Below are 20,203 nucleotides of genomic sequence, written 5' to 3' on the forward strand. Positions count from 1 at the left end.
CTAAAAGGCACATTTGTAATTAATGGGAGTGAAAAGAGTATTTAAAAAATGTGTATGGGTTTGAGTCACCCCAATCTTGGTGTGAAAAAAATGGGTAAAACTACTAAAACTCAAAATAGGTAGGCAAATGGGTATAACATTGGAGATGAATTTTTAAGTTTTTTACTCAAATTTTGAGTATAAGTAATAAAATGGGTAATAATTGAAAATGCTCTAATAAGAATTACGAAAACTTAAACCTGGGTATTCTCCAACCAAAGTCTAATTTTTCCTAGCTACTGAACAAGTTATCTTGCCCAATAACACTGTAAACACGCGCAAAAATACACCACACTTGTGAAGGCATAGGGGCACACTTACACCACTAATACATTGGTTACCACGTTTAGAGTCGACTTACAACTAATTTGAGCCGACTTATTTATTAAACGGGCTTTTAAAACTTTCGATTTGTTTTCCAACGAGCTCATTTTCAAGTTGGCAAACAAGTCGGTTCGTTTATGGCTTGCTACCGAATATGTCCTTGCAACATGGGATCAACATTTTCCTCATAGTTCCGTCTATACTCTTGCAGTCCTGTTTTGTAAACTCATCTCGAGTCCTATGTAAAAAATTTGTGAATTCATCCCATGTCCACGATTACGATCCAAACAGTGAACATGTTATTTTTTGTGAACTTGAAACCTAAATTTGTTTAACAAAATGCAACTTATTTATCTATCTATTAATATAAGACCAAAGTAAATCTAATAGGCATGTTTTTTCTTTTCTTATTTTGTGAGTTGAACAATTCAAATCACGTTTTAAGCCCGGAATAACACATAAAATTAAAATAACAAAGGGAGGAATGGATAAAAGAAGTTACAACACAGTGCGTGCTAGGACTCAATAAATATGTGAGTGGAGATATATATGTGAGCAAGTTGTGTAGTAGAACTCGTAAATGGATGGAGTAAGGAGTTGATCTTTTTGTGACAAACTAGAGTAACGTTTCACAACTCATTTGTTGAACGGATAAGATTTGGGATGGATAAAAAATAATGGTAGATAACAGGTGAATATGTTATGATAGCGAATTAGTTAAGAAAGGAGATTAGCTTATAGAGTACTGATGTGAGTAGTAGTTAATATGGGTGAATAACAACGGATAACATGAAAGTTACTATACTTGATTACCTCATTTAATCATCATTGTATAAAGAATACAAAACAGTCCGAGAGATGAATAAATCATTTTCCCCACTGCTACTCGAAGAATGGGTGGAATAAGCTGACCCTTGAAAGGGGATAAGCTCTCCCCTTACCTTGTTCCCCTAAAACTAACGTCTTCTTTCTTCTCTCACCCCCTCTCTTATCTCCAAACAAACAGGCTCTTAATGGTTTTCAATTACCGTTGCCAGAAATGCAAACGAACCAAGTAGCTCGCAAACAGTTCGAGGCTTGACTCGTTTAATAATTCGAGTTGAGCTTGAGTTTTGGGCTGATTTGGTAAACGAGCAAAACTTAACACTCCAAAATTCGGCTCGACTCGAAAAAAAAGTAGGATCTGCTCATTTATAAAGGCTTGTTAAATACATAACTTGCGCTTAGTTGACTTGTTCACCGCTGAGCTGAGCTCAAACTCAGATATTTTACCATGTTTAGTAAATGACTCGAATTCGAACACAACAAAACTCCTACTGGGCTCATTTGCGATCCTAACTTGACATGCGGTTCGCTCACAGCGATCCTTAGCGATGAGGAACCACATCGGCCTCAAGGCTAGCCCAAGTAATTTACGTCTCGATAAGAGAAATTTTCCAGTGCCGAGCGGATACCGGTCACGTGGTGCCGAACACGCATTTCGGCCGTCTAAATGGATAGCTCAAATCTGTTTGGGCTTAAGGGGGTGTTTTAATAATTTTACACTCAAAATTTATCCAAACAGATTTGAACAATTCAAAACACGTTTGAACGGCCGAGATGGTGCTCAGCACCACGTGTCCGGTGCCCATCCGGCACTGAAAAACTTCTCGATAAATGGGGTTCCACTTCGGTGGGCCCCTATGGTCGAAAACGGCAGTGACACAGATAAAGTGGTTCACTGTGAACAACAACTATAGAAGGCAATAGAAGGTGGTGGTAAGCACTAAGCAGTAGCCTTCCACATCCCTGTGACCTCTCTCTCTCTCTCTCGCGTCTCATTTGCGAGCGAAAAGGTGTGGCGAGGGCGTAGAGATCATGATGGCCAAGAGGGTTTCCGAACTGCAAATGGAAAATGAGATCCTACGCGAAAAGCTTCTGTCGGATCAAAGAGCAAGGAGGCTGAACATGAGCCTTGCCAAAGAGGTCGACGTGAAGAATCAGAGATTGTGCGAAATGGAGAGCAAATACGACGATACTACCCTATGTCTTGTTAGGAAGATCGCGGAGAATGATAGGCTCCAACAAGCCTTTGATGATGGTATGTCATATTTCCCATACAAAGCTTGTGATGAGAAAGGGTTTTGATGAGAGATGTCATATTACCCATACAAAACTTGTGATGAGAAAGGGTTTCTCTCTCTCATCAAATTTCATCATTTTGATGAGAAAGGGGAGGAAACCCAGGAAAAAAATGTTACGTAAATTTTGTACGTTTCTCACCATTTCGCACCAAATCACTCCAAACTCTCTAATACTTCTCTTTTCTTATCAAAGCATTCAGCATGCAATTCAAAGGGGGTGGATAGCTATGAAATTCAATTGCATGTGTTTGACAAAATGTGAATAACGTAAATCTAGAGAGAAATTTTTGTTCTTTCCGCGATTCCACCCAATGTGAGAGTTAGGAGTCATTTTGTCCACCCAAAGTGATTGAACACTGCCTATGTGGGCCCCGCACAAAGTTCTACCTTTTTTTTAGGAACTAGGAAATGTAATATAGACTGATAATTACACGGTCCACAGGACTACAGAGTTAAATCACTAAAACACAAATCACAAAGATAAAGTAAACAAAGAGCACAGAAAATCGGCCCTGGTGTTGGAACTGGCTGATTGTGGACGGAGGTAGATAAACCATGACATGCATCCAATCGTAGCTCACTCTCGTTGCAGTTGCTGCTGCAAAATGCCTTCACTGGTGTTTTTGGGAGCCCAAAAATCCGTCACTAAGGCCAATGGGATCCAAGAGCCAAAATCCAGGTTCCCCAGATCAGGGCCTGCAGACCAAAAATGATGGGGCGATTTGGAGGTCTCTCCCTTGGAGAAGGGGGAGGAGGTGGTGGAACTGCCGGGAAGAAGGGGAAGAAGGAAGGGGGGCGGCAGTTTGGGGAATGAGTTATGTTTGTTATTTTGAAAAAACCAAATCAATCCGTTTAAATATGGGTAAGTGTCAGGTCCAAGATTTTCTAATTTTTTTGGACTAAAATTTTGAAAAGCCTTTTTATTGGAATTGGATTGACGTCTATGCATAGATCAGACTGATTGTGGTTAGTAGAATGCCGCGCGATAAAGTGTTTTTGATCGAACACTTACCATATGGGATTGATTTGCAAGAATTAGCTGATTAAACAAGAGGTAAGAGATGAGCAGATTTGGTCATCGAAGTAGAGCTTTGTGAGTAATGGGGGTTAACCAAATTGCACTCATCAATATCATGACCCAGAAGTTTTGGTACTTTTAAATACGCCTTTTCAATAGATTATGATAACAGAAGATAGATATAACCGGAAAACGATAAGGAAAAACCAATTATACTTCCTTAAAAGAGTGCAGAGTAAGTCTCAAGAGTCAATAGCATGTGCTTTCTACCATGCAGATGCCCGTTCAGTATCACCCTTAGAAATTGAATTGAAACAATGTTGTGAACTGAGTTGGTCGGTCTCTTAGAAGAACATGCTTTATGTTTAGGTGATCCTATTCTCAGAATTCCAAAAACTTGCTCAACACTATGTTTTTGCCTCTGAAGTCGTTAAATTTCTTTCTTTCCTATTTTTTCGCATACTTGATCGGGATTTTATATGTTGTTGACATCTTAGTAGTTATGCATACATGTTCCTGTCTCTAACTTACTGTAGCTTCACAGAGATGAAAAGAATGGAGCTTATTGAGTGGGAAAATAAAAGGCTAAAATGGGATTTGGAGTGTCAAAGGCGGAATATGCATTCCATGAAGCTTCAAAATGAAAAGCTGAATAATGACTTGGTGTGTCAAAGACAAGAGCTTGTGCAACGAGCTAAAGACCTGAAGCTGGAGAAAGCCCAAGTTTACCTTGAGCCAGAAAACATGCCTGCGGAGAGAGAAGAAGTAAGTATCTTCCGGATGCTGAAGTAGTTTAGTGTCTCTCCTAAACGAATTTGAACGGGAATCACCCTTACTTCAGGGTTTGATGGTATGTGTTGCCAATTGAATTTTCACTCATAGTTATTTTAATGGTAAGTATGAATTGGCCAGTGTTTTGGCTCATCTCTGCATCATTAATGGAAAATCAGGCTGGAATCACGATGACTTGGTATTAAACTGGTTCACGCCTTTAAAAGATATACATGTTTGTAAGTTGTAAGGTTACAGTTGATTCCATCTTGTCTCTGTTTCTTTCATCTTTCTTTCTGAAGAATCTGAACACAGCTTTCTATCTGTTCCTGGGGTAGGGGCATTTTTAATTGTACAACCATATGAGAAATATCGGGGAGATCAAGCTGCAACTGCATCTAATTAGGATTTAGGACTTAGGAGTATAGGAGTGTGGTTATTGAAGTTGTGAGTTCATGACCCTTAAGAGTGGCACAAAAGTTATGACCAAGTTTCTTCTACCTCTAGATTTAAAAAGATACGATTTATCTTACTTGATACAAGGTACTTTGATGACATTATAAATTTATAATGGTATATTGATCCTAGTGGTGGGACAAAAAGTACCTCGTATCAAGTAGGGCTGTTATGATAGGGAAAGGAAAAGGAATTTAATAAAGCTAACTGGAGGGTAGGATCCATTTATCCCAACCCAAGACTGGAACAAAGTCTTGTTGAACTCAGTTTAGATGGTTTACGCCAGTGAATGTATGTATTTTTAACAAGTCACTTTATGTACTAAATGTTGTAAATTTGTAATGGTTAGTACCTCTGCTTCTGCATCTTAGCATTGTATCTGGATATCTCAAGATGGGATCTTACTAGGGCATTTTATGTCATTAATTCTTCAATAATAATATCTGAATTACTCTACTCCTATAAGATAGCTTTAAAATGATGCAGTTGAATGACGAGAGCATTGTTAAAGTGAAGGAAGTGGAAGGAAGAGAGTATATGGAGAACCTAAATGACTCTCTGGTTTATGAAGTGCGGTTGTGCGAACTGGAGCACAAGTATGACGAGACTTGTGCGATTCTTGTCAAGAAGATTGCAGAGAATGATAGGCTCCATCAAGCATTTGCCGAAGGTATGGGATTTTTCTTACGAATGCTCAAAACACTTTTGAGTTACAAAGAAGTATTCAGCATTTAGAAGCTTTTTGTGACTATTAATGTCTCTAACTTTCCATATTTCTGGGGACATGAAAACAGCGGAGCTTGTTGGGAAGCAAAATAAGAAGTTGAAGTACGAATTGCAGTTCACGAAGAGTCAAAATGAAAAGCTGAAATGTGACTTGGAATATCAGAGACGAGAACTTGTGAAACGAGTTAAAGAATTGGAGGAGCAAAACTCCCAAGCTTACGTTGCGCCGAAAAACATACTTGCTGAGAAGGAAGAGGTAAAGTTTATTTCATGTTTTAATGTGTGGAGGCATCCATTGAGGTCTCATATCCTCTTTTGATAAGTGTGGGAAAAATTAGGCTGGAAGTCATGACTAGTTGGTATTGAACCAGCGCAAGCCGTTAAAAAATAGTCTTGTTACAATGAAATATTGAATAAGAATTCGATATTAAGGGGAAGGTAGAAGTTGCACCACTTGAAGACAAAATGAGGGGGAGTGAGTGATTTAGATGGTGCAGCCATGCATGAATAAAACAATTGATGAGCTGATGAATTGTTTGGTCCATGTTGAGGGAACTTAAAGGAATAGAGAATGCAAGGGGAAACATTGTCAATATGATAAAAACGAACATCCTGGCTCAGTTTTTATTAAAGCCAACTGAAGGGAACAGATTCATGCAGCTCAACAAAGTTTGGAACAAAAATTCTTTTGTCTTTGTTTTTATGTTTGTGCAACATTTTTTTTCTTTTAATTATTAAATGCCTTAGCAATTACAATGTTGTCATCGTATGTTAAAATGGCAATAGGGAATCTTGCTTAAGGATATTCTGTCATCAACATTTTAGTAAATTTTTTTGAAAGAACCTAATAAAATGGCTTTAAAATGATGCAGTTGAATAATCAGAACACTGTCAAAAGCGATGACCATCATGCCTTGAGAGAAGCATTGGAGGAAAAAGCAGAAGAGATACAGTATATGGAGAATCTTAATAGAACACTCACATTGAAGGAGCGTATATCTAATGATGAGCTGCAAGATGCCCGCAAAGAAGCGATAAGTGTATATTTCTATCTGCTCCTTTCTTTTATTGATTTATTGATTTATATTTTATGTTTGCAATGCTATGGATTGCAAATGGTGTACCATTTTTTAAATCAAGGGTCAAAATTTTGTTTTTCATGTTGTCTTGGTTAGGTAGGAAATGGAAACGTTTTGGAAATGTTGCCAGAAGAATTTGGGAATCAATGAAAATATCATTGTTGGATATTTCTAATAGGTGTCAAAAGAACTCAATGTTTCATAAAATATCAATATGTTCGGTGCTTTTCGGTAGTGTCAGGGGAAACATTGGAATTTGGGGTTCCAGTCATGTTCAGTTTCGGACTTTTCGTCTCCTAGGAAACATAAATGTTTCAGGCATTTCGATTAAAACAACTCCATTATTCTCTTCATCGCCATGTAGACAAATACAAGATGTCAAAAATATTCATTTCTCCTCGCTTTCTCATGCAGGGCTTGCAAGATATGCTGAGTGACCGAACAATCCTTAGGATTAAAAGAATGGGGGAGGTTGATCGCAGACCTTTTAAGGAGCTGTGCTTGCAGAAGTGCTCTGTTGGAGACTGTGATGAGATGTCTGCCAAACTATGCTCTTCTTGGGAAGAAGAAATGAAGAATCCACACTGGCACCCTTTCAAGAAAATTACCATTGAAGGAAGACTGGAGGTTTGTTTGTCCATGAACCTTACAAATGTCATTGTCATTTCCATTTTGTCAACAAGTATGTGAAACCCGTTCCATGCCCTGAAAAGTTTGACATTTGGGAACCAAAAACTCAATTACCAACACGGATTCAGCCAGTGAAAGTAGACAGTCCAATGATTGTAGTATTATGGGGTGTTCAGTAGACTTCAAGATGTGGACAGTATCTGTTTATATCGAAGACAAAATGCTTGTATTACATGGCAAGTATCTGTTTATATCGAAGACAAAATGCTTGTATTACATGGCAAGTATCTGTTTATATCGAAGACAAAATGCTTGTATTACATGGGAAGCAAACAGTATATACCAGGAAATAGTATTGCTCCACTTGTTCATGATATCAATGTATCATCCAGAATGGGAGCAACCTGGAAAGGGAAAGCAGCACTATGATTAGTGGCCTTAAAATCAATTCTAGGAGGTCATAGGTCATGATATGAGGCTGTCTCATATCACTATTATCTGTTGTGGTGTAACTAGCATTTTCTGTGCTGATCCTCATTCTGGATGATGGTTTTGGATTGAAGTAACTAATGAAACAATGGAGCTGTTTTTTTTTTCATATAAACTTGAACATACCCATATTTCACTCATCAGTACACTGCCGAATGTAAAATGCCATAGTTTGGACTTTTTGGTTTCCAAATTCCTTATGTTGTATATTGAGGTTTGGAGTGTGGATTATAATCTTTTAGAAGTGCAGGAAATCATTGATGAAGATGAAGATAAGTTGAAATTGCTAAGAAATGAGTGTGGTAACGAGGTCTACAAGGCTGTAGCCAATGCATTGACTGAAATGAACAATTACAATTCAAGTGGGATGTATCCGGTTCCTGAAATCTGGAATACAAAGGAGGGAAGAAAAGCCAGCCTGAAAGAGATCATCAATTACTTAATCAAGCAATGGAAGACTAATAAGCGTAAGAGGAAAGTTGGCTTAGCACGTTAGTTGCACTCACATCGTAAGTGTTTCTATTTCAGACTAGAAGTCCTATTTGCAGTTCAAAATTTGTGGTGCTAGTCTTATTGTTGAACCCTAATTTATTTTTGAACCTCACCGAATTAGAAATCCGATCTTAACCTAGTCGAAGGAATTTAAAATACATCCGTAAACTTTTTTCTCCTCCTCTCCCACTGTCTTTTTCACTGTGTTGATCCTTCTTGACAGAATATGCACCTTCGGACATCAAACTCATAACTGTCAAACATCAAACTCATAACTGTCAAACATCAAACTCATAACTGTCAATCAGTTTACCTCGTGATCATATATTCCACGCGCTAGATATTGATGATTAACCAGTTATATCATGTTCTACGAGGCTGTAGTATGACATATACTAGTTTCAGATGTAGTGATTCAAACAGTTAACCCATGCGAGGCTGAATGGCAAAGAGAAAGTAGTCATATACAGCAAGAAGTCAAGAAACCATAATACTTGTTAGATTTCTTGGAGGGTTCCAACCTGAAACCAATTGGCAATAGGTGGAGTAACCTCTAGAATTTATTAACCAAGCTTGAGTGGCTTAGATGAGCGATGTGGGACAAGTCTAACACTCCCCCTCACGTGCAGCCCGAATGCACGTGGAGATGACAGACCAGGAGCTGACTGACTGACTCGGGCGACAGAGATCACAGAGACTTTCCCACGCGAGGTGAGGCCACCCAAGACCTAGCTCTGATACCATGTTAGATTTCTTGGAGGGTTCCAACCTAAAACCAATTGGCAATAGGTGGAGTAACCTCTAGAATTTATTAACCAAGCTTGAGTGGCTTAGATGAGCGATGTGGGACAAGTCCATAATACTTTCCCCTACTGTTGCAGCTACAAAGTTAATTACCATACTTTTAATGTGCCTTTTAACATAACTGATTACCACATGACAGGTTACTGAGCTTAAGCTGTTTGTTCAGAAAGTAATGTCAGTGTATTCTCCTTGGTTACTTTAGGTGGCTTGAGATCCTAACAGATTTGTGTTAATTGAAATTATAGCCAGCCAAATTGTAGGTACATCTTTCCGTTTGGACATGTTGCAAAGTTTTAGTCCTCTTTTGAAGTTAAATGTGTGAAATTCAGTAGTTTTTGTTAAGTGTCCCTTACAAATGACTCTGAATGTATTCAACAATGAGAATAAAGGGAGGGCATGTCGGATATAATGCCTTTCAATTCGAATTTGAATGCAATTATGACATGTCTCCTAAAAGGTGACTACAATTCCCAAAAGGGACAAAGATTATGGGACAAGAGGAGTACTAACTGTGTACCAAAATTTCCCATGTTATTCAGGTGCTGAAGGTACTACCTCAAGTATTATTCTCGTTAGGCTTTCTTTTGTGCAAAGATTTTTAAGCGCGTTTTGCTGCTAGTGGAAGTCAAGTAAGAACACCAACTCCAGTACAGGTGATTCCATCATCTCTCGTCAGCAGTTTGAGTCAATTAACTTCTAGTTTTGTGAACGGTGGGGTCACTGCACAATGTACAGTAGTAAGGCAAGATCTTCCCGTAGCTTTTTGGCAACCAGCTCACCCGTTAGCTCAGGTGACAGGCATGGTTTTGATTTGGTCCGGTGATTCAAAATAGTGGTTTTGCAATCTCCTGCAAATAGCCGAATATGATAATCTTGTTTCCAGAATTCCCACAAAGACACGTACAGTAGTATATAGAAGGAAATCGCTTGAAAACTGAAAAGTATTAGTACTTCGGATATAATATGAATCTTATTGTAGGTTTTGTGGCTGTTCAGCAACACAATTATAGTATCACAGACAGTGCAATCATGTCTACTTTGCTGTAACATCTTTGCCAACTGGTTTGATCTGTCGACCATGCTAGTCTATGTTTGTGATGAAACGCATGCAAAATTGTTTCTACTTTGATGAGGATATTACTTCAGTAAAATCTTACACCAAATTAATCCACTGCTTGTAATCCTTCAGCTATTGCGAACCTTTTTTTCTTTTTCCTTATGGTTCGGTGTACACCCTGATGAACTGTCCCTGTTTACTGGCGGAGGGTCCAATTAAAATTAAAACTAAATTAAAACTGGGACAAAGTCTCGGATGAATTGGCCCGACACAGAATTTAGCACGTGGTGGGATTTGAACCCCAATACCAAAGAGCTATTGCAACTTATAAGCTTCCCTCGTTACTTTTTGCTTTCCTACGATGCATTGTAAGATCCCTTGTTCCCGATTTGCCCGTCTCAAATTCACCCTTCATAAAACCATCTTCTTGGGAATTTGGGTTCTTTGAATGCTTTAGTCCTTGATGATGTGTTTGGAACTTTGTACAAAAATGAGCAAGGTATTTCCCTTTTTCTTTTTCAGAGGCAAATAACCATATGGGAACTGAAAGTCCTTGAGCAATGGAGTATTTTTTATGACCATCAAAGAGTTTGACCGAACTCTCAATGAGAAGGTACCAAGTTCCAAAAGGTGGAAGGAAGCACCTGTGAGGTCTTCTGTGCCGGAAAACAGTGTGCCTCTATGCTAAGTGTATTTGGGCGGTTGGATTGCGCACAAATTTTAAAACAGTGTACTAAAAAGGAACTCACACAATCTATCAGTCTAAATACACTTGGCACACCGTTTTTTTCTGCAAAGAGGATCTCGAGTGGGAAGGAAGTTCTACCGTCACCGTCTGGGGAGCCGGGTCCCTGTAGTCCCTTGTGAGCTGGAATTTGCAGCACCCGGAACTGTGCCGTTTTGGGCGTGCTATGATTGAATAGAATCTCCCAACTCTTTAGTACGGAGTAGTATTAATGAACTGAAAAACTTCTTCACGGCTGTTACTGTAAATACTAGTAGTATTTACGGCGCACCATCACACGCGTCTAAAAGTGTTTTGAACGGTCCGGATTGAAAATCAATTTTGATCGGCAATTAATTCTTACCGGTCAAAATTGAAAACACATCTCAGCCATTGATTACACTAATGGACGGGTGAGATTGCGCAGAGCCGTGAATAATTTCTCCCATTAAAATGAAGCCAACCTCCACTCCCAAGTCCCAACTCTTTATCCCATAAATACTGTAACAGTTAACTCCACTTGTTTAAATTCGACCCAAAACCTCACAACGAAGCAGCTGGTTCGTTTTGGAGTTTCAAAATCTCTTAACACAGTTTTTTGATAAATTTTTTCTATATATCTTTCTCCAATCATTACTCTAAAAAATCTCTCTCAAAATCGAAAACGAAACATAGATGCATAGATTTATATTGAATTAATGGTCGAACATTCATATTTAACTAACTTCCATATTTCTTTGGACACGAAAACATTGGAGCTTTTTTTTTTTGAACAGCAAAAAAAATTATGAATCATTGAATAAATTACACAAAGATTGACGGGACCCGGGGTAATTTATTTATTTACTTTTGAACAGCACAGAGCTTATTGGGCAGCAAAATAAAAAGTTGAGGTACGAATTGGTGGGCATGAAGCTTCACCATGAAAAGCTTAAACACGAATTTTGTATATCAAAAGACAAGAACTTTTTATATCAAAAGACAAGAACTTTTGAAACAAACTAAAGAATGGCCTTTGAATGGCCATTGGTGCTTGAAATTACATGTCTCATGCAGGATGGGACCAATTTGAAAAGGGAAACAAGGGACCATAACACCAATTCCAGGAGGTAAATAACATTTTCTGTTTTGATCCTCATTCCGGATGATGCCTTTGACTTGAAGGGACTAATGAAACAATGAAGCTATTTTATTTTCATGTATAATTAGACATGCCCATATTTTTTTGGTAAGTAATAATTTTATTGAAAAAGCATCAAGGCGATGCCACCCACAAAGTTCAAATAATAAATCGAGCCTATACACCTCCCTAAATGCTGAAAATATGTAACATGTCAAGGAATTGATCAAGGGTTAGTTTAAACTCCTTTGACTCCGTGGAATGTTGCCACAGTTTGTGCTTTTTGGTTTCCAAACTCCTAATGTTGTATGTTGAGGTTTAGAGTGTGATTATAATCCTTTGAAAATGCAGGAGATCATTGATGAAGATGATGATAAGTTGAAAGAGTTGGGAAATGATTGTGGTGATGAGGTCTACAAGGCTGTAGCCAACGCATTGTCGGAAATCAAAAACGACAATCCCAGTGGGATGTATGCGGTTCCTGAAATATTTAATCCAAAGGAGGGAAGATAAGGAAGTCTGAAGGCGATCATCAATTACGTAATCAAGCAATGAAAGTCTAATAAGCGTGAGATGTAATCTGGCTAACAATTCCTTGGGCGCCTACAACCATAAGTATTTTCTTTCAGGCTGTGAAGTCTTTATATGCATGTTAAAAATTTGTGCGGTTGTGTTATTGACAAACCCTTGATGTGTGCCTCACTGCTGGTGTATGAGTGCCTCACTGAAGTAGTAAAATATCTCACAAGTGAAAGAAGTATGTTGTGTACATGGAATAGTTTTTTTAAGCTTTCTCTAGTTTAGACGTAATTTCAACAGCGTTTTGTTGCTAGTGGAGTCAATTAAGAAAGTACCAGCTTCAGAATAGACAATTCCATCATCTCTCGCCAACTGTTTGAGACTGTAAGTTAACTTCTAGTTTTGAGACCGGTGGAGTCGTTGCTGCACAGTGTACAGTAGAGATGCATGGTGTTCACGTATTTCTTTTAGCAACCAACTCTCCAGTTTGCTAAGGTGACCCATGGTTGTAATTCGGTCCGGTGACTCGGGAAGGTACTTTTGCAATCTCTTGCAAATATGTTCATGTCGTTACCAGAGTTGCTTCAAAACATGTGCAGCAGTATATAGCAACTTGAGAACTGGAAGTTGTTACCTTGTCTGATAGAATATGATTATCTTTGTAGGTTTTATGAATGTTTAGCTGCACAATTATATCACACACGGTGCAACCATGTCTAGTTCGCTGTTACTTCTCTTTCTGCCAATTGATTTAATCTGTCAACCATGCTTGTCTATGTCTGTGTCTTACTTAGCTGTAACGAAAATGCGAGGGAGCATTGTTCTACTTTGGAGCAGATATGACTCCAGTAGAGTCGTACTACAAGAGAGGTGAACACCACCACGAGTAATGCTACACGGATTTTAGTGTAGTAAAATTTGGATATATGTAGCTTTAAAATAGTCCAATGCACGTGAGAACCTCGTTACTTTGTAGGCCCCGAACGGTGGGCACTTTTGGAGATGCATGTGAGACCTCATTACTTCCCGCACTCTCGCTTACAACAACTCATAAATTCTTCCCAGTTTCGAAGAGAAAAAGAGGACAAATTGGAAAGAAAAAAGAAAAGGAGGACAAATTTTTCCAAAGTTTGAATTTTTTAAGGAGAAAGTTGCCAATTGGAAGGTACCACATTCCTAGAACTGGAACTTCTTCCGTTGCTGACTATGGGCTAGAAGGAGAGGGAAATGACCAGTAAAACAGCATTCTGGCCCGAGTTAGGCTCAAGCTTAACCTCGGACCCTTTGACGCTACAAACTTTTGTCCTCCAAATGGAACACCAAACACGTCCTTGCAAACTTTTTGGCAACGAATGGGCTGCACCTCGGTGGGTACGTATTCTTAAAAAAACGCATTGTGAGAGAGAAAGCACTCTTTTTTGGGGGGTTTTCGACGGTGAGTGGTGTTCAGATCAGTTTACGGATTCCTCAATTATTTTCCTCTTCGGTTCAGTCAAAGGTAGAAAATTAAACCTCAATCAATTGTGTGATAAGAAAACACACCAATCAACCAGATTAGTGTTCAGAGAAAGTGCTTTCACAATGATGAACTACGTAGAAAAGAGATTAACTTCTTTACGGCACCCAATCTCTACCGTCCAAAAGTGGACACTTTTGAACGGTCCGGATGTTAATGAAATTTTTCTAAGAAAGAAATGAACTTTTTTTCAGAAAATTTCATGAAAATCCGGACCGTGCAGAACACTTTTGGACGGTCGTGATTGGTTGCTGCTGCAAAACACTTGTTTCTTGCTATCTCGGTAGAAAAAGACATTCATGCAATGGGTGTGGGAGTTTCTTTCACAAGAACAGTAGTAACAGGAAAAGACATTCATGCAATGGGTGTGGGAGTTTCTTTCACAAGAACAGACTGAACAATCTTTCTCTTTCTAAGGGAGTTTCTCTCTCTCTCTCTAAGCAAGTAGCCAAGTACTGTACTACAGTATTGCACTTCTGGCATCTCTCTCTTCCCGCGAAAATGAAAGTCTTTTTCCAAACCTATCTTTGTCGCATTCTCTCTTCCCCCCTCCCCCTCCCTCCCAGCCTCTGGTGTTCCCTCAATTTTCTTGTGCTCTCTCATTGATGCTTCCAACCGCCGCGCACTGTACGTCTTGCTTCATACCGCCCAAGGTCAGTATGATTCTCCTGCCTCTGATGAACTCTCCCTCTCCGCGGCGTTGGGTCCTTCTCTTCTCTTAAAAAAAGCAACTAGTATCTAAATGGGAACTAATCTTCACTCATGAGTATTTATTGGAATTTATGATTTGTTCCTTTTACTGATTCCGACTTTCATGAACAACAATCAAGTTTAGTTAACCACCTGGTTGCCCCGCGCTGCCTGCAACATGGCAAGATTCGATTCCCCTTGGAGGCACTTGGGATTTAAGTGGGGGGTCGTGGCGGTAGGTTGCTACCCTAGTGGTAAGCCGTAGGTTTACATTGCATGGGTGAGTCCAATGTGGCTATGGGGTGGTTCCCACGTCAAAAAAAAGAAAAAAGAAAAGAAAAGAAAAAAGACTATGTTTGGTTCTATTTTGCTAGAATATTCTGCTTTGTTCCTTTGAATTTCTCATGGAATTTAATGTATTTCTTTTTTTATTCTTAAATAACAGATTGCGTACCATCTTTTTATGGCTCTGTTCTTTTTCTTGAACTGCCTTTTCTCGGAAACCAAACGTGATTCAAGCTCCAGTTGGCTACATGGATTATGTAGATATATGCAGTTAACCTCTAATTGTCTTTTGAATAGCATGCTATTGGATAGAGAGCATACATAAAGCATCATCTTGGAATTTTGGAGGGACGGGGGTAAATGGAAATAATGGAAAAAGTGAAAATTTCGAAAGAAGCGAACTTTCTTGCTTTAGTTTAGTTGGGTGGGAAGAAGTACTCTTCTCCATTGAACTATATATATTTGCACTGATGATGAGAAATCCATTGCAGTTGCAGGGTTGAGCTACATACCTAGAGCGATGGAGTTTTGCCCAACTTGTGGGATCTTGTTGCGATATGAGTTACCCAATACGAGCTGCCCAGCCAGATTCTTCTGCCCAACTTGTCCCTATGTATGTTATATAGAGAGCAAGGTAATTCTCCTAATAAACCCTATCATCTAACGTATCCTTTGTCAGCTGCCCATTGCTAGATCTCTATGTACATTTGCAACTGCGTTGTTAATGGTCTGTTGGCCATTTTAAAGGTTAAGATAAAGAGAAGGCAACATTTGGTTAAGTGCAATACTGTAGTACAGTACTTGCTTAGGTCATCGTATTATTTGTTTCATATGTATTTCATTCAACTCTTCATTTTCTTACGTAGCTCAATGGTGACTTGGAGAAAACTGTAAAATCAACTTACTCAATTTCTATGCTCTGTCTGTATTTAGGTATTGATTCTCATTTGCTTTCTCTCATTTTTGATTTTTGTGGTATCAAGGTTAAATTTCTTCAAGGAGAAAATGTAAATGTGGTGATCCGTAACGAACAAGAACTTAATCGAATTTGTATGCATGGGGTAAGCCAACCAATCCCAGCATTACTTAATCCCTTTATATGTTTCCACATATTGTTATTCACTTACCTCCTAATTTGTATCAAGGCAAATGCAAAGGCAAGGGAAATCTGTAAGGGAAAGGACCTTCCATGCCGTGGTAAGGGAAAAGAAAATAACGCGCTTCAAGTTGTATGATATTGTAGGCAACTTTTTGGCGGGTTACTTTTAGTAGTGAGCACGTAGAGAAACAATTAATTTAATTTTTTATATTTATATTTTCTAATGGTCCGCACGATAGCATAGAATTGTAGATGATCAAAACTGGACTTTTTTGCATTCTTAGTACGGTGGTATTACTATTTCCCAATGGTGTAAAACTGTCATCGATCAATTGTCTATAAGCTTCATTATGGATTGAGTTGTTTGTTTCGTTTGTCCATATATGTTCCTAGGAGTTATACTGCACTTTAGTTAAAACTCGAAATTAATGGTTGAACATTCGTATGTAACAAGTAGGTTCTAAAGAAAAAGGACAGGCTAACTATGCAGGCAAGGAAAAAGAGATTATCGGCCCTCAACTGGTATGGTTTTTCAAATATTCTTTAGTTATTTGTTGCAACATAGAGTAACTAGAGTGACATTTTTTTAAATATTGAGGAACTGGAGTAAATTTCAGGATAGTTGAAGAGTGATGAAGACAGTTAAAGAGTGATGTAGACAAACTTTTGGGACAGATCCTTTTGCAGAATATGACCCATGTAATTAAGCACCCTTTTTGTTACATTTGCGTTGGAGTTTGACTGTAATTCAGTATTTTTTTTTTGTCATGTTTGAATTTGAATCCTACGAATGCAACATGGTATTAGTTTGAATTGATTGGATCAGATTATAGTTGAATTTGGATCCTATCAATGCAACTTGGTATTTACGTGATTTGAATCATCATTGGTAGTGCCACTTCATCTTAGTTAAGATTTACTTCTATACAGCATGCAGGGAACCTTAACGACTCTCGGTTGTATGAAATGCAGTTGCGCGAAATGGAGCGCAAGTCTGACGAGACTTGTGCAATTCCTGTCAAGAAGATCGCGGAGAATGATAGGCTCCACCGAGCATTTGCTGAAGGTATACATGTGTCTCACGATTGCTACAATCATTTTGACTTACCAAACAAGTTGTATTCAGCATTTAGAAGTTACATATGAACTTTCTGTAACTAACTTTCACATTTCTTTGGACGCGAAAACATTGGAGCTTTTTTTTGAACAGCAAGAAAAAGTTATGAATCTTTGAATAAATTATACAAAGATTGAAGGGACCCTGGGTAATCTATTTATTTATTTTTTGAACAGCAACAGCGGAGTTTATTGGGCAGGAAAATGAAAAGTTGAGGTACCAATTGGAGTGCATGAAGCTTCAAAATGAAAAGCTTAAACACGAATTGATATGTCAAAGACGAGAACTTTTGAAACAAAAAAAAGAATTGGAGAAGGCAAAATCCCAAGTTTACCTCAAGCAGAAAGACATTCTTGCTGACGAGGACGAGGCAAGTTCATTGCTCATGAAATCTATATAGCATTAGGTTACCAAAAGTAGCTTAAAATCTCTTTTGAAGGAGAAATCACCCTTTAACGTTTTCAATTGCATAGAGGGCACCATTTTTGTTACTGTTTCATATCCTCCTTCGATGACTAAAAAGTGATGCTGTAAATCATGACCAGTTGGTATTGAACGGCATATGCCTTGAAAGAAAAAATGACCGAATCATTTAAGATGGTACGGCCATGAATGAATAAACCAATTGATGAGCTGATGAATGTTTTGCTCCACCTTGAGGGAACCAAAAGAAACTAGAGAATGACAAGGGGACACTGTTAAGGTGGTAAGAAAGGACATATAGCATCGATGTTAATAAGAAATTGAGGGAACAGATCCAAGTAAGTGTTTTTATCTTCGTGTAACACCTACATGCTTACGTATGTGTTTTTGTCTTCGTGTAACGATCCTTCTTTTCAAAAGTATTGTATTGGAAATGCCGTAACTATTACTTGGTTGTCCCTTATACTATTTTGGGATGTTCCATATTGTTAGTCCTTTTTGAAATGTCAAATAAATAAAATAATAATAATAATAATAATAATAATACTCAATCTTCTAAAATAGTCCATTCACCAGTAACACTGATGTCTCTCAAAAGTTGAAATATAAGGGCATTGTCGGAAATTAATGTATCTTTTTAAGTGTGAATGCGTTTACCGCATGTCTCCTTAAAAAGATGGAATTTCCATAAAGGACCAATAATTTGGAACAGAGGGAGTACCATGTTACCATCATTTACAAAAATGGTAATAGGAATTTTTCTTGTGGATTTTCTGTCATTAACTTTTCGGTAGTTTTTTTGTGTGGAAGTAACCTAATAAAATGGCTTGAAAATGATGCAGTTGAATAATCAGAACATGGTAAAAAACGATGACCATCACACTTTAATGGAAGCATTAAAGGAAAAAGAAGAAGAAATGTTGCATATGGAGAACCTCAATACAGCTCTGACATGGAAGGAGCGAATAGCTAATGATGAGCTGCAAGACGCCCGTGAAGATGCAATAAGTGTATACGTTTATCTGCTCTCGTTTTTGGGTCTTTTACATGCTACAGATTGCAAATGGCGTACCATTCTGTTCAACAAGGATTGAAATCTTATTTTGGTTAGCTAGGAAATGGAAACGTTTCAGAAACATTTTGAGAACGTTGCTAGAACACAGCAAAAATATCGAAAGGATTTGGGAATGTATGAAAATGTCATTTTTGGATATTTCTAATTAGTCGAAACAACTCAATGTCTCCATACGTTTTGTAGAATTTCATTATGTATAGGTGCATTTCGCTGGTGCAGGTAAAATGCCAAAATTTTGGGTTCCACAGTTGTTAATGTTTCAGTCTCCTAAGAGAAACATAAAATTTGCAACAAAAATTTGTTCCTTGCTCTGTAGTATCACTATATTCTCTTGCTACATGTAAAACACATAATAATGATTTTCCCTCGCTTTCTCATGCAGGGCTTGCAAGATATGCTGAATGACCGAACAAGCCTAAGGATTAAAAGAATGGGGGAGGTTGATCGCAGACCTTTCAAGGAACTGTGCTTGCAGAAGTGCTCTAGTGGAGACTGGGATGAGATGTCTGCCAAACTATGCTCTTCTTGGGAAGAAGAAATGAGGAATCCACACTGGCACCCTTTCAAGAAAATTACAGTTGAAGGGAAACTGCAGGTTTGTCTGCCTCGAACTTTCTAGATGGCATTGCCAATTTCAATTGAGTTAAAATGTTGAAAAGTATGTGAAACCTGTTTGGTGACCTGAAAAGTTTCCTAACTGGGGAAGCAAAAACACAATTATCAACACAGATCCTGTACACCTCCCTAAACGCTGAAAATATCTAACATGTTAAGAAATTGATCAAGGGTTAGTTTAAACTCCCTCGACTCCCAACTAAACAAATTATAAAGGAAAAGACTCTTAATTTTCAGCTAAACATGCCCATGTTTCACTTACTTGTAATACACCCTGGAATGTAAAATGCCACAGTTTGTGCTTTTGGGTTACCAAATTCCTTGTGTTGTATGTTGAGGTTTGGAGTGCGGATTATGATCTTTTAAAAATGCAGGAGATCATTGATGAAGATGATGATAAGTTGAAAGAGTTGAGAAATGATTGTGGGGATGAGGTCTACAAAGCTGTTGCCAGCGCGCTGTTGGAAATCAAAAACTACAATCCCAGTGGCATGTATGCGGTTCCTGAAATATGGAATCCGAAGGATGGAAGAAAAGCAAGTCTGAAAGAGATCATCAATTACGTAATCAAACAATGGAAGTCTAATAAGCGTAAGAGGTAATCTGGCTAACAATTGCTTGGGCGCCCACCACCGTAAGTATTTTCTTTCAGCCTGGGAAGTCTATATATGTGCATGTTAAAAATTAGTGCGGCTAGTGTTATGCATGTTAAAAATTAGTGCGGCTAGTGTTATGTTCAAACCCGCGTTGTGTGCCTCACTGCTGGTGTTATGAGCGCTTCACTGAATTAGAAAAACATCTCACAAGTGAAAGAAGTATGTTGTATATGGGAGTAGAAACAGTTCTTGCAAGTATAAGGCGTGTTGGCTTAAAATTGGAAAAGAGACATTAGCTACCTACAACAAGAAAGCATCCCGTCAACTAAACGAAAAATACTTCTGTTTGTGAGTATACAAGCACTTAAAATATCATCCCCTATGTTTCATGGACTCTTTCAAATGTATGAATTTCC

The 20,203-nt window shown here is 38.3% G+C and overlaps 2 protein-coding genes across 5 annotated transcripts; both read left to right on the forward strand.

Annotated features, from left to right (window-relative positions):
* Window positions 1-2,050: 2,050 nt before the first annotated feature.
* Window positions 2,051-11,939, forward strand: LOC131300104 (factor of DNA methylation 5-like). Of its 4 annotated transcripts, none has more exons than XM_058325784.1 (8): window positions 2,051-2,443; window positions 4,049-4,269; window positions 5,218-5,401; window positions 5,526-5,713; window positions 6,330-6,497; window positions 6,951-7,163; window positions 7,906-8,164; window positions 9,491-9,998. In XM_058325784.1, exons 1-7 carry the CDS (start codon window positions 2,221-2,223, stop codon window positions 8,149-8,151), a joined length of 1,443 nt encoding a protein of 480 aa, XP_058181767.1. In that variant the 5' UTR covers window positions 2,051-2,220; the 3' UTR covers window positions 8,152-8,164; window positions 9,491-9,998. The 4 variants fall into 4 exon arrangements, with proteins under 4 accessions (XP_058181767.1, XP_058181770.1, XP_058181768.1 ...); XM_058325785.1 differs by having other exon boundaries at window positions 2,136-2,443; window positions 6,342-6,497; XM_058325786.1 differs by lacking the exon at window positions 2,051-2,443 and adding an exon at window positions 2,976-3,348.
* Window positions 11,940-14,287: 2,348 nt separating this feature from the next.
* LOC131300105 (factor of DNA methylation 5-like) lies at window positions 14,288-19,861 on the forward strand. Its single transcript, XM_058325790.1, has 9 exons — window positions 14,288-14,540; window positions 15,354-15,496; window positions 15,729-15,923; window positions 16,008-16,059; window positions 16,419-16,483; window positions 16,934-17,027; window positions 17,255-17,452; window positions 18,969-19,171; window positions 19,566-19,861. The coding sequence occupies exons 2-9, from the start codon at window positions 15,383-15,385 to the stop codon at window positions 19,791-19,793; spliced, it is 1,149 nt and encodes a 382-aa protein (XP_058181773.1). The 5' UTR covers window positions 14,288-14,540; window positions 15,354-15,382; the 3' UTR covers window positions 19,794-19,861.
* Window positions 19,862-20,203: the final 342 nt, after the last annotated feature.

Source organism: Rhododendron vialii, chromosome 9a, assembly GCF_030253575.1.
Source record: "Rhododendron vialii isolate Sample 1 chromosome 9a, ASM3025357v1".
Taxonomy (NCBI): domain Eukaryota; kingdom Viridiplantae; phylum Streptophyta; class Magnoliopsida; order Ericales; family Ericaceae; genus Rhododendron; species Rhododendron vialii.